This window comes from Panthera uncia (assembly GCF_023721935.1).
Source record: "Panthera uncia isolate 11264 chromosome E2 unlocalized genomic scaffold, Puncia_PCG_1.0 HiC_scaffold_19, whole genome shotgun sequence".
NCBI lineage: Eukaryota > Metazoa > Chordata > Mammalia > Carnivora > Felidae > Panthera > Panthera uncia.
This window is the reverse complement of record NW_026057588.1, coordinates 11,894,574-11,908,402: the sequence shown is the minus strand read 5'-3', so window position 1 is coordinate 11,908,402 and position 13,829 is coordinate 11,894,574. Positions and strand designations below refer to the sequence as shown.

The 13,829-nt window shown below is 56.7% G+C and overlaps 1 protein-coding gene across 2 annotated transcripts; it reads right to left on the bottom strand.

Annotated features, from left to right (window-relative positions):
- Window positions 1–2,499: 2,499 nt before the first annotated feature.
- CD177 (CD177 molecule) lies at window positions 2,500–12,878 on the bottom strand. 2 transcript variants are annotated; one of them, XM_049621743.1, is made up of 9 exons: window positions 9,017–12,878; window positions 8,271–8,411; window positions 7,560–7,745; window positions 6,506–6,625; window positions 6,192–6,308; window positions 4,346–4,483; window positions 3,492–3,677; window positions 3,224–3,358; window positions 2,500–2,970 (listed from the first exon to the last, which is right to left on the bottom strand). In XM_049621743.1, exons 1-9 carry the CDS (start codon window positions 9,051–9,053, stop codon window positions 2,750–2,752), a joined length of 1,281 nt encoding a protein of 426 aa, XP_049477700.1. In that variant the 5' UTR covers window positions 9,054–12,878; the 3' UTR covers window positions 2,500–2,749. The 2 variants fall into 2 exon arrangements, with proteins under 2 accessions (XP_049477700.1, XP_049477699.1); XM_049621742.1 differs by lacking the exon at window positions 9,017–12,878 and adding an exon at window positions 8,486–8,717.
- Window positions 12,879–13,829: the final 951 nt, after the last annotated feature.

Here is a 13,829-nt window from a genome sequence, read left to right as displayed (position 1 = left end):
GCTGACTTCGGCTCAGGTCATAATCTCGTGGTCCGTGGGTTCGAGCCCCGTGTCGGGCTCTGTGCTGTCAGCTCAGAGCCTGGAGCCTGTTTCGGATTCTGTGTCTCCCCCTCTCTCTGACCCTCCCCCATTCATGCTCTGTCTCTCTCTGTCTCAAAAATAAATAAACGTTAAAAAAAATTTTTTTTTAAAAAGAAAATGCCTACAGTATCCCACGAGGTAGTGAGGTGACTAACTTACACAACCATGGAGCTCAATGACCTTCCCAGGTGCCCCATTACACAGAGACGGGTGGCTCATCGGAATGATGGAATGGCCTACGATGGCTTAGGAGGACACCAGGTGAGAGACAGCACCCTGTCATCTATCAGAAATGGACGTCTCAAACCAGCGCTCAGTCTATGGTGCGATATCCCCCATAGCCAGCATGCAGGGGTCCCGTGAAACAACATCAGAATGAGGGATGGGGAGCCTGGGCGGCTCAGTCGGTTAAGCGGCTGACTTCGGCTCAGGTCATGATCTCGCGGTCAGTGAACTGGAGTCCCGCATGGGGCTCTGTGCTGACAGCTCAGAGCCTGGAGCCTGCTTCGGACTCTGGGTCTCCCTCTCTCTGCTCCTCCCCCACTGGCGCTCTGTCTCTCTCTGTCTCTTAAAGATGAATAAATGTCAAAATTAAAAAAAAAAAAAAAAAAAGAATGAGGGAGAGCCCCTCCCACCAGTGCACTCGATGACCCACTTAAAGAATTCTTGCCGGGCGCTTGGGTGGCTCAGTCGGTTAAGTGTGTGGCTTTAGCTCAGGTCGCGATCTCGCGGTTTGTGAGTTCGAGCCCCGCATCAGGCTCTGCGGGGTGGTGTGGAGCCTGCTTGGGGTTCTCTCTCTCCCTCCCTCTCTCTCTCTCTCTGTCTATTCCCCACTTGCGTGGTCTCTCTCTCTCTCTCAAAATAAACAAATAAATTTTAAAAAAAGGATTCTTGCTTCTGGCCTCTGTGGCCTTGGGATTGAGGTGGGCGGGGAATCCATTGTAGTTCTAAGCAACTGGGAGCCACGACCGCAGCCTCGCCATTTTGTGCTTACCCACGCCGCTGTAACAGAAGGTGGGGTCATTCTGCTGGTCGCCAGATGGAACCCGACCACCAGAGGGTGGAAACCGGATGACAACTTTGTATTTCAGGGGCCAGTGGCCCTGCTCGATGGAAAACTGCAGACAGCCAACGAAAATGAGATCATCAGACACCCACCCCTCGTAAGAACGATCTGTGTCACACAGCAATCTGTTGCGAGTAGGCGTTGGCAGGTGACAAGAGGATATGGAGCGTGTGGGGGGAGAAGGCAGTTCTGATCACCTCCCGCTATGCACCCGGGACCTTTGCAGCTTCGTTTTACGTGATCTTCTCCCCCCGCCCATCTTCCTCTCCCCACGGCACTTGAAGAAACAGGTGTCTATCACCGTGAGAGTCCGACGCATCGTCATTAGCACACCGTGTTCCTGTGGTTAAGTAATGGATGAGAATTGCGTGCCTTCTAAATTGAGGACTCTGGTTTTCACCTGGACAAAGGAAAGGAGGGAAGAGCGTGGACCGGGCTGGACACTTGGCCTCCTTCTCCAGATTCCGTCTCCCCTTCTCCCCCTGCTCTGCGCCTTGCGTGGCAGATCCATGGGACCTCCTATAGGAGGGCTCAGTCAACAGAAGCCCCTAACAGGAGACCAGAGGGAGGACACTGAGTAGGGCTGGGGTGGTAATTCCTCAGCTCCCTCCCTACAGAGTGGTCTGGGTGGCTTTTTTTTTTTTTTTATGTTTATTCATTTTTGAGAGAGAGAGAGAGAGAGAGAGAGAGAGAGACAGGGCACGAGCGGGGGACGGACAGAGAGAGAGGGAGACACGGAATCTGAAGCAGACTCCAGGCTCCAAGCTGTCAGCTCAGAGCCTGACATGGGGCTCAAACTCATGAACCGCGAGAGATCACGACCTGAGCCAAAGTCGGCCGCTTAACCGACTGAGTCGCCCAGGCGCCCTTTTAGCCTGAGATCAGAGCGCCTAAAGGCAGCCCTCTCTCGACCTCCCCCACCTACCCTTCTCCCTACAGAGCCCAGTAATGGTAATGACTTCTCTTCGCCCTTCTCGGGGCCCAGGGGGACGACAGAGACCCAGTGAGATCAGCCTCAGGAAACCGCACCAACCTTTTGTTTCTCTACTCCGCACAAACCCTAAGTCAAGTTCCTCAGGCGGGCTGAGCCCCCTTTTGTGCTGAGGCCCTGCCTGCTCAGAGAGAAGCCTCACGGGTTGTAGTGCAACGCCTCCTCTCAGGTCATGGTGATGCCCAGATTCCTTGGGCCGGAACATCCTGACGCCCCTGCTGCCACTCAGTCTGGAATGAGGCACGGGCAGCAGGCCGGTGAAGGAAGGGCTTGAGATGGTGAATCTCTCACCGAGCTCCTGTCCTCCCCACGTCAGATCTCTGCGGGTCCTGCCCTCCCCTGTCATAGACAGACCCCAGCATTCAGGGAAAGGACGACGCCTTTATTATCGGACACAAGTGGCCACTCCTTGACTCTCCCAGAGGGCAAGTTCAGCCGCTCCCAGCAGCGTGTTGTTATCAGGTCACGGAGGTCTGTGGGGATGTCGAGGGATGATCATTCATGGAGAGGACAAGGAAATCATTCAACGCCCAAGGCTGTTTGGTTATGAGGTCAGAGGGAAAGTTGGCTCGGAGAATCAGCAAGGAGCTGAGAATCATCGGGAAATGGGCTCAGCAGAGAGGCATCCCACACCAGAGGGCTAGGGACAAGCCAAGTCCCACCACCCAAGCCAGTAGGCGGGTGGGGACAGCTCCATCTTGGAGAAAGGGCTCGAGCGGTTCCTCCGAATTCTCAGCCACGGAGAAGATCCCAATTTTCTGTGTATGGTTCAACAAGGAGCTGGAAGCTTCGGTCACGCAGCCCTGAATATGTATTTTAGAGATGATCCCACCTAGAGAGTGAAGATTCAGTCAGAGAGGTTTCAAAGGACCATACCCTTAAATTCCTGAGACCCACGGAATCCCAGCCCCCTCAGATCAGGAGGCCGGGCTTAGTCCCCTCCTCCCTCAGAGCTAGAAATCTGAGTTCCCAGGCCCCTGTACCCTCAGACCCATGAGTCAGGGCCTCAAGCACCCTCCCACCTCAGAACCACGGAATCCAGGCCCTCAACCCTGCATGCTTGGGACCTGGCCATCAGGACTCACCTCCATAGAGCCTAATGTAACCGCTGTAACAGTGAGTCGTGCCGTTAGGGCATGTAACGTTTTCTGGGTTTTCTGGGCACGGGGCAGAGCCCCGCACACAGATGGGACACTGCAAGTCTCCCGGGGTGGGGGCAGCTGAAAAGTAGAGAGAAGGTTGGGGCGCACGGCTCTGCTCCTAGCTGTAGCCACCCTCCTCGATCCCCAGAGTCTCTGTGCCTCCCCATCTCTCAGTGTCCCCAGTCCCACCCGGCCCCCTGGGATTCCATACCTGGACGAGGGAGAGAGTTCAGTAGGACGCTGGTACTCCTGGCCCTGTTGCACCTGTTGGAGGAGCAGAAATGGGCATAGGAGGCGACCAGCACTCCGGGGGGCCCCGAGTGTATGGAGACAGTTGGGGCATCCTGCGTCCTGCCCTTGGTGCAGCCTTTGCTTCCCACTATGACTGAGCTCTGTCCTGAGGGGTGAGAGAGAGCAGAAGCTGGGCTGGGGGGAGTCGGGCTCTGATGAGCCAGGGGCTCCCTGACGCCCGGCAGGCGGGTGGAGGGGTAATGCCAGTGCCTGATTACAGGGCACACGGAGGGTAGGGTGAAGGCTGGGGCCAGAGTCAGCTCTGTGGCGTTTTCGTTCTTCCTCGAATGTCACTCGCTCGGTACGGCCTCCCAAGAGCACCTGTTTTCCAACGGCAGCCTTCACCTCGCTCTCCCTGCCTCCTTTCCCGGCCGGGTTGCTCTTGTCTTCACTCCCATCCCTTACTCTGCTGCGTTTGTATTTCTCGCTGCCTCCCCACTGGCATGTAACGCTGGAGGAAGGAGGATACGAAGGATCCACGGTGCCACCAACAGTGCCTGGCACGCGGCAGGCACTCGATAGATCTCGAGTGAGACTGGCGAGGTCACTCTGTGCCCGCTCCGTGCTCCGTCTCCCTCACGTGGCCTCTCGCGAGGTAGCAAGGGCGGTACTATCGCTGTTGTCACTTTGCCCCGCTCCCAGAAGGGGGAACCCAGGCACAGAAAGAGGAAGGCAGGCCTGAGCGTGAGGGGAACCAGGCAGGAAGCTGGGGGACCTGACCCAGGGCGGGGAGACTCGGGAGCCCAGACTCGCCCTCTGCCGCAGCCCACGCACCTGCGTCTACCAGCAGAAGAGTCTCCTCACACACCTCCCCAGGGTCACAAATCTTGTGAGCTGTGGTCCACCTGATGGGCATCCGAGACAGGTTTCGACCAGTGTGTAACTCGCTCCCCCATTCACAGGTCAGAAAAGCTGCAGAGAAGGAGTTGGCAGGGTCCGTGTAAGCCAGGGAATCAGCCACACCTTCCCTCCGGGTCCCATGCGTCCCCGAGGATTTCTCCAGGTGACCCGGCCACAGAGTCCTGCCACCTTAGATTTAGGAGGGACCTTGGAAGTCGGAGTCCCATCCACATCCTTCGCCCTGTTTTTGCCCGAACGTCTGCAGGAGCCTTTCTCCACGATCCTTGAGGAAGGCTATTGGGCGTGACGGGGACAACGACTCCACTTCCTGTGTGGCACTCAGGGCTCTCACCTGGATGAGGAGGGGAGCCTGCCCCCATAGATTTCTTTCAACTGAGAAACCCTGTGTTCCGGAGCAAAATACTCAAAATGCCTAGGGCGTACGGAGCCTTTACTCTGCGTCTGAGCCACCCCCCCCCCCGCCCCCCTGCGGCCACCGGGATTACCTCAGTTCCTCACAGCCACCTCCGGCCACCATCATCGCCCCATTGTCCAGGTGGGAAAGAGGGCGCCTGGGTGGCTCAGTCGGTTAACTGTCTGTCTCTCGGGTTTGGCTCTGGGCACGATCTCACGGTTTGTGGGATCGAGCCCCGTGTCGGACATCACCGAACCCGCTTGAGATTCCCTCTCTCCTCTTTCTCTGCCCCTCCCCAGCTCCCTCTCAAAAATACACAAATAATCATTAAAAAAAAAAAAAAAAAAAAGATGGGAAACAGAGGCAGAGAACTCGTTAAGTAGCTTGCCCCATGTCCCACCACAGGTCACTGGCAGAGCTGAGCTGGGAACTCAGGTGTTCTGGCTCCTCAGGCGGGGGCGGTGGGGGGTGACGGCCATCCTCGGCTACCTCGGCCCCTGCGCCCTCAGGAGTCCCTTTGAAAACCATGAGCCTAGACCTTCTCTTTGGCCCTCATGTGGCCAGGAGGGATGTGTCCCTTGAAACACCTGGGCTGGCGAGGCAGCATCCACACATGTGACCTTCGCCACAAGCCCACGAGGGAGGCCTGCTCATCTTCCCACCACGCAGACGACCAAATCACCCTCTGCTGCCTGCCCCGAGCCCGGACCCGCTTCTCTGGGCCCCGTCCTCCCCATCTTGGCCAAAGGCAGCTGCTCCGGTAAAACATTGCCGTCATCCTCGACAACTGCCTTCCTCTTGGGTTGCACCCATCAGGAAATCCTGTGGCTCAAGCTGCAAACCTACCTCCAGAACCTGACGGCTTCTCACCATCTCCACTGCTTCCGCCAGGCCCGGGACCACACGTCCTCACCTGCTCCCCCACCCTGATTTCCGGCCCACGCCCCCAGCAGCACCCCTCGTAAGGGGAAAGCCGATTCAAGCTCCTCTGCTCAGAAGGCTCCATCCCAAAGGTCCCCACCCCTCTCTGAATAAAACTGTAACTCCAAAGACCCACACAATCTGGCCTTAATAAACATTTAGAGGGGGCGCCTGCGTGGCTCAGTCGGTTCAGCATCCGACTTCGGCTCAGGTTGTGATCTCGCGGTTCGTGGGTTCGAGCCCCGCGTCGGGCTCTGTGTCAACGGCTCGGAGCCTGGAGCCTGCTTCGGATTCTGTGTCTCCCTCTCTCTCTGCCCCTCCCCTGCTGTGCTCTGTCTCTCTGTCTGTCTGTCTCTCTCCCTCTCAAAACAAAACCAAAAACCAAACATTTAGGTTACCAGCGGGTCCTCGCGCCCAAGGCTGCGCTTCTCTCGTGACACTCACCGTTAGGGCTGCAGTCCTCACTCACAACGATGGACCCGATTTCCCGAGTCCCATTAAGCACGTTGCAGCCTTCTTGGGACATGCATCCTTGGACTCTCAGAACGGTGAAGACACCCCCTGTGGACAGGGGCGGGGAGGGGGTGAGGGAGGCTTTGCCCTTGGGGGAGGGGGGGTGGCGCGGCTCCCGGAGGCCAGACCCACCCTTCTCAGGTCTCGGCTTCCCCTGGCACCCACCAGAGAACCAGATCTCGGTCTTCAGACCCTTCCCCCACCACCGGTTTTGCGCCCCACGGGGACCTCCTGTCCTGGCTCACCTCCCCTGAGCTGGATTGAGCCACGGTAGCAGTGCGTGCTCCCGGCCGGGCAGGTCATCTTTGTCACAGACTCGCAGTCCTGTTTAGACAAGCAGACTGGACACCGCAGGGAGCCCGGGCCTGGGGAGGGGACGGAGGGCTCTGGATTTGGATGGGGACCTACGACTCTCCACCCTGGCTTTGCTGGTCCCAAGGAGCGACCTCCCCAGTCTCCCACCGGTGTGCCCTCCCAGGCTCCTCTCTGCAGACACGCCGGGGAATCAGGGGCGGGTGGTAAGGGAAAGAGCAAGGAAGGAAGGGAAGGAACCAGAGGACCGTGGAGGGGCGCCTGGGCCCGAGTACAGGAGGGGGTGCGGTGGGGGAGGGGTGCCCTGGGACGAACCCAGGTGGTTCACCCCCCGGGGTCCACGAAACAGTGCGAGAACACCAGACACCTACGCTCACAAATGATTCCAGAGGGTAGAGAAACACAACACGTGGCCCCAGACCTGACTGGTGACACAGGGCAGGCAGGGATAGGAATATAGTCAATGGCGCTGTGATAGCGATGTATGGTGACAGGTGGGAGCTACGTTTGCGGTGGGCACAGCGTAAGGCCCAGAGTTGTCCAATCCCTGTGCTGTACGGCCGAAACTAACATCATGCTGTGTGTCAGCTCGACTTAAAAAAAAAAAAAAAAAAAAATGTCACGGGCCAATTTCACTTTGGAAGAGGGAATGCCAAAAGCCTAAATAAAACGTGAGTGGGCCAAATTCTGAAGAGAAAAAGAAACAAGGAGGAGAAAGGAGCAGGCGCCAGGTGAAGGCCATGCTAGGTGCTCGAACACCAGGAAATGAGTGCGGTTTGCTGCTCCAGGAGGACGGGAGAAGGGGTGCTGAGGGAGGGAGCCGCAGGGGGAGTGGACAGGGAGGAGGGAGGGAAGAGGGAGCTAAACGGAGGGTCCCTCTGTGCTCACGTCTGCCCCTCAGCCCTGCTGCTCCCGGCTCCCAGTGCTCCTGACAGCCCCTCTCGCCCCCTGTGCCCTCCGGGTCCCGCCTCCCCACGCACCCCGCACCTGCGGTGGAGGGCAGGGCCCAGAGTGGGAGGGTGGTGGACAGGTTGTTGCAGTTGTCTTCCTGGCGGCACACGTGGGTGTAGGAGAGGACGGAGAGGCCGGGGCCTGCCCTGTGCTCCGTGATGCGGGCATCCTGATTCCCCACCGGGGTGCAGCCCTTGGTGAGTACTATGTTCACTTGAAGTCCTGCACCGAGAGAGAGAGGCAGGCCCTGGACCCCTGGGTCTGAGAGAGGAGGGCCCGGGGGCCCTGGACCCCTGGGTCCGAGGGAGGAGGGGCTGGAAACCTGGACCCCTGGGTCTGAGGGAGGAGGGGCTGGAAGCCCTGGACCCAGGAGGGAGGAGGGGCTGGGGGTCTGAATCCTGGGTCTGAGGGAAGAGGGACTAGAAAGTTGGATCCCTGGGTCTGAGGCAGGAGGGGGCTGGGGGCCAGAACTCCTCGGTCTGAGGGGGGAGGGGCTGGAAACCTGGACCCCTGGGTCTGAGAGAGGAGGAGGGGCTGGGGCCCTGGATCCTGGGTCCTAGAGGGAGGGTCTGATGGTAGTCTGGGGTGAGAGGCTGGAGAGGCGACTGGGCGCCCCAGGGGCTGTTCCTGCCAAGGAGGGGACGGCTGCTTGGCTGAGTCCCTATACAACACAGGACTGGGAAGGGAGGGATGTCTCTCCCAGGGAAGGGTGAGAGTCACCCTTGAGGCCCACGGGGCTCTTCTCACCGTTGTCAATGAGGATCAGCGTGTCTTGGCAGCCCCAGCCGTTGGCACATACCTCGTGGTCCGCCTTCCACCGAAGGGGCATTTCCGATACATTAATCAGAAACTCACGTGTCGCCCTCTGACAGGTCAGGGCCTGCGCTCCTGAGACGGGGAGAGAAATCCATCTGAGCCCATCCTCCGGGAAAACGCCCTCCCAGGTCGGGGTCCTCACTCACGGGGCAACACGAGGGTGGCGCCCAGGAGAGCCAGCTGCAGCGCAGGGCTCATGGTCAGGGCAGCTGGGACTCTGGCTCCTTCACCTTCTTCTGGGGGCCCAGACCTTTTATATCTCTTCACACCCCAGGCAGCCAGGAAAGGGCGGGAGGCAGGGCCTTGAGAGAGGAGGTCTGGGCCCACCCTCTGAATCTCACTGGATAAGAAATCCGGATCCTCCCTCCTTCCCCGGACCCAGGGGTCCAGGCTCCCTGACCCCCCCCCCCCCCAGCAATCAGAAACATCCGGGCCCCCAGGCCCCACTGGTCCAGCCACTCCGCCCCCTTTCCTCCGGAGCCCAGCTATAAGGCTGCCCTCCCCCACCCTGTCTCAGGGTAGTTTGGGAAGGCGGTTTCCTAACTGCAACCTGGCCCCACGTGGGGAAATAGCCCAACAGCCCATGAGGACATTGTTGGGTGCGTACTGGCTACTCTCTACTTTAACCTCTGCCCAATGCGGATTCTGGCTTCTCACTTCTTTCTTCCATTGTTTACCTTTATGTTCCCTTCTCCATGATTTTCCCTCATGCATTTCTCTTCCGCTGTTCTCCCCACTCGTAGCAATCCAGGCCCGCGTCTCCACCTCCCGGCCACCCACCCACTGGGGAGCTGAAGTATGGCGAGTGGAGGGGTTGTAGTGGAAAGTAAATCTCTGTCCATGACAGGATATTCCTTGACAACACGTTTCTTTGCCAGAGAGAGATGGGAAGGGGGATGTACTAGAAAAGCAGCTATTCAGAAAAACAGCCTCAACGCTGTGCCTTGTAACGTCGATCTATTTCTTTTTTTTTATTTAGCTTTTTTTTTTTTTAATTTTACAGATAGAGTATGAGCAAGGGAGAGGGGCAGAGGGAGAGAGAGACAGAATCTCAAGCAAGCTCCACGGGGAGCCCAATGCGAGGCTCAATCGCATAACCCTGGGATCATGACCAGAGCCGAAATCAAGAGTCCCATGCTCAACCGACTGCGCCACCCAGGCGTCCCAACGTGGGCCTATTTCTGTGGTATAAATAGTTCTGCCATGTCTGATTTCAAGCTACCAGTCATTTAACACATAGCTGGAAACATTCTGAAATATTTAACAATCGGCTTTTGCAAGCCTGTACAAACCAGCTCTAGCACGCTGGGTAGGAGGGGGCCGGGGAGGAATAAGGGCTATCTGCCCCTGTGTGTATGAGGAAGAGGAAAGTGGGAGGAGCCGTAGCAGAGGAGAAAGAGACTAACGTGTAACTTACAACTCTATGTTTATTTTTGACATCTTTATACATTCTAGTTCACGTTTAAACTTTGCCACACAGGCAGAGTCACATTTCCCCATCTCTCAGTGCATCGACACTACCAATGGGGCATACAATGAGTGTTCAATAAATACTGATTGGATAAACGAATGAATGAATGAATGCGCGGTGAAAGATGGCGAGAGAGCCATCACTACGTCTGTACGGGTTGTGGGCCGCAGAAACACCACCCCCTCCCCAATGAGTCACATTGTTGCTGTGGGAATAATGGCGCCCTCTGGAGATGCGCATGGCCTGAAGCAGTGTTTCTGAGTGAGCAGGGGAGGGGCAGAGAGGGAGGACAGAGGACCCAAAGCAGGCTCCCCACGGAGAGCGGAAGCTTGACGAGGGGCTCGAACTCACAAACTGTGAGATCATGACCTGATCTGAAGTTGGGCCCTTAACCACCTGAGCCACCCAGGCACCCGCCTGAAACAGTGTTTCTGGAGGAAGAGAAGGAAGGGTGGGCAAAGAGGCACATAGGGTCATAGGTAGTCAATTCGATGTCTTGCTTTTAGTCAACATATATTTATTAAAGCTGGACTCTGTGCAAGGCACCATCCCAGTTGTTGGGGATTCAGGAAGACCAACAAGAATGAGGCCCAGCTTCTGCTCAGCTCACGCCTGATCGAGAGAGATAGACATGGAGCAAACACATGAGCATACACACACACACAAATGGTGCTGGGTGCTGGGCAGGGTGAAGACCAAGTGATGTGAAAGTTAAGTGACTGAACTGGGATCAGGGAAGGTCTCCAGGAGGAGATGGCCTGTGAGCTGAGAGCAGGATGAAAAGAGCTTACCATGGAAGACATGCACGAAATGCATTCCAGGCAGAGGCAAGAGCAGGTGCAAAGGCCCTGGGGTGGGCCCATGCCTGGTTTATGGAGAGGATTAGAAAGAAAGCAGGCGGCTAGGCTGGAGCAAGGAGGAGGGAGGGAGTGGGTGTTGAAAGTGGCAGGTTGGCAGGGGCCTGGCAAGGCAGGACCGAGTCAGGATATTAAGGCAACCTTCCTGGGAGTCCTGTGTATTTCAAGTAGCAAGTGCAAGGCTGGGCGTGGAGCTATTTAGCAAAAAGGCTTACAGTTTCGGGTGTGTGAAACTCTGTTTGCTACCAGGCCGGATCTTGTCGCTCCCTGATTGTGTAGCCTTGGGTCATTCCCTTCCCACCCCCCTCCCAATTGCTTCACCCTCTTCTGTACAGAAAGGGTGATGATTATCCTCAGCTCATGGGTTGTTCATAGACCTGGGACTTCACAAATGAGGGGGGAGACCGGATCCATTTGAGAAGGACCCTGCAATGCCACCACGGGTGTAGACAGTGACTGATCCCCTGTACCAGAAAGACTGGAGGCTATTTATCTGGGGGCAGCTGGACACCGGTCAAAGGCAAATAAATGCTCAGACCTTGCAGGGATTATTTGGATGATGGCTCTGGGTGGACGTTAATCCCTGCCATGAAGGAGGTCGGCTCTCCTGCTCTGTCCTATAATGTGGTTCAGAAGGACCTTGATCACCTGATTTTCTACAGAACATCACACTCACCCACTGCATTGATGGATTTGTGTTATTGACTCGGACACAGTGAACAAGAGGTAGCAAACACCCTTGATAATTCAGTAAATGAGACATGTGTGTGCCAGAGGGTGAGAGATCAATGGGGCCACATCCAGCAACCCCATCATATTGGTGTAAACCCTGGGGCCCCATAGGTCTAGGGCATGTCCCCAAACAGCAGCTCCCCCGTATCCGCAGAGGATACATTCCAAAGCCCCCAGTGGATGCCTGAATGCACGGTAATTCCAAGCTCTCTGTATACTGTTCCTTTCCTACCCATACATACCTATGCTAAAGTTTCATTTTTTTAAGTTTATTTATTTTGAGGGGTGGGGGAGGGGCAGGGAGAGAGAGAATCCCAAGCAGACTCTGCACTGCTAACCCGGAGCCCAACACGGGGCTCGAACCCACGAACCGTGAGATCACAACCTGAGCCGAAATCAAGATTCAGACGCCCAACCGACGGAGCCACCCAGGCACCCCCCACGCTAAAGTTTAACTTATAAACTGGGTGCAATACGAGATTAGCAACAATGACTAATGTTTACGTAGGACAATCATAACAATATACTGTAAGAGAAGTTATGTGAATGTGCCTCTCAAAATATCTTACTGTACTGGGCTCACCCTTCTCTGTGTGATGATGTGAGATGACAACATGCCCCCGTGATGAGTCAGGGGAATGACCGGGGGGCTGAGACAGGGTGTTAAGCGAGGACCCGACCTTCTGACACTTTTGAGGGAACCCACAAGACCTCCAGTTTTGAGTAGATCCTAGAGTAGGAAGGGTCTGGAACGAAAGTCATATGACCCAACAGACCCAACGGCTTTGAAAAGTTTCTGTGACAGAAAGAGCTAAGAGGATAAGTGAGAAAGCCGGGGTTTGGGAGCAAAGGGTACGTATGTCTCCTTTTGCAAGTAACTATCCTCCGGTTAGAAAGCAGCTCCTGGCTTATTACTGCGTCCCAGGGGAGTCTGGCTACTGGCCTGTGGGACACCAAGGGCGTTGTGACCTGCACTGCACATCACCTGCCGGGTGGTGTCTGAGCTACCAAACCGTGACCCCGGCCAGGCACGGGGGGCAGCCACCACCCAGGGAAAAGGTGCGTATGGGATCAGGCTCTCACGGGGTGGGGGGCACAGGTGAACGCCTCGGCAGGTGGCTCAGGTGCCCACGGTACCCGCTTCTGCCGCCCGTCCCTCCACACGCACCTGCGGGTTCGCGAGGCTACTCTGTGATCTGTTTACAGAGAAGGGGTAAAACAGCCCGGGTTTAAGGACAGGTCTGTACGGTGGGCCGGGGCCAGGCAGTGGGTAGCTGCTGGGTTAGCACGGCACTCGGGTGGCCCTGGAAGACGTAGGGAAATCCTGCAGGTGGTGAAACGTAGTATTCACCGAGGGCTGCGCCGTGGCAGTGGGCCAGGAGGCCCACGTCCCGGAGCCCAGGGCAGCCCCCGGCCTCTGCGTCCATGTGTCCTGACAACTACTACAAGAAGCTGCCCACACCCTCCAGCTCTGAACCCCCCCTACACACACACACACACACACACACACCCCACACCCTCCAGCTCTGAACCCCCCCTACACACACACACACACACACACACACACACACACACACAGGTGCCCAGAGAGTTCGGCCAACATTCCTCTCTGTGGATGGGAAGTGAGTTCATGCAGGATTCTAAGGTCTCCCTGAAGACCCCAGAGGACTCAGACCTCGTCCTTGCCCCAAAGGGGCTTCCAGGAGGAGGGGAGACATCAGAGATACAGGTGGTCATAAGGCTGTGGCAAGGTGCCTCGTTAGCGCAGTAGACAGCACATCAGTCTCATAAGGCTGTGGCAAAGGGAGTCTGGGAGAGCTCAGGGGAGGAAGCTACTGATGTCCCGGGTAGGGGGGAGCATTACGGAGGGCTTCACAGAGGAGGTGACCCGTGAGCTGTGTCTTACAGATAAGCTGCAGTTTATCGGCAGAAGAAAGGATGGTAACAGGCAGAGGAAACAGCACGTGAAAGACCTGGAGGAAAGAGCAAGGCTGCTGTTTTCATGAAGAGTCTGCCTGAGGGGCGCCTGGGGGGCACAGTCGGTGAAGCATCTAACTCTTGATCTCGGCTCAGGTCGTGATCTCACAGTTTGTGAGTTTGAGCCCCGCATCCGGCTCTGCGCTGATGGCACAAAGCCTGCTTGGGGTTCTGTCTCTCCTTCTCTCTGCCCCTGCCCCCCTTGTGTGCTCGCTCTCTCTTTTTCTCAAAATAAATAAACTTTAAAAAAAAAAAAAGGGTCTGCCTGAGAAGGGATCATCAAGAGGATGGGGTGCAGCTGGAACTGGGGGTGATTACGAGTTTTCCAGGTAGACAAGGTGGGTGTGGGCAACAAAGGGAGAGCCATTCTAAGCAGAAGGAACAGCAGTGCAGGGTCAAGGAAGCAGCAACGACCTTGGGAATGGCTAGCGGCGGGGGGGCCGGGGCTGGTCA

Coding starts and splice junctions, on each gene's coding strand:
- CD177 (XM_049621742.1), bottom strand. CDS start 8,537: ATGAGCCCTGCGCTGCAGCTGGCTCTCCTGGGCGCCACCCTCGTGTTG. Junction 3,678..4,345: donor TCTTCTGCTGGTAGACGCAG/GTGCGTGGGCTG, acceptor CTCACCCCTCAG/GACAGAGCTCAGTCATAGTG. Junction 2,971..3,223: donor TTACATTAGGCTCTATGGAG/GTGAGTCCTGAT, acceptor TTCACTCTCTAG/GTGGGATCATCTCTAAAATA.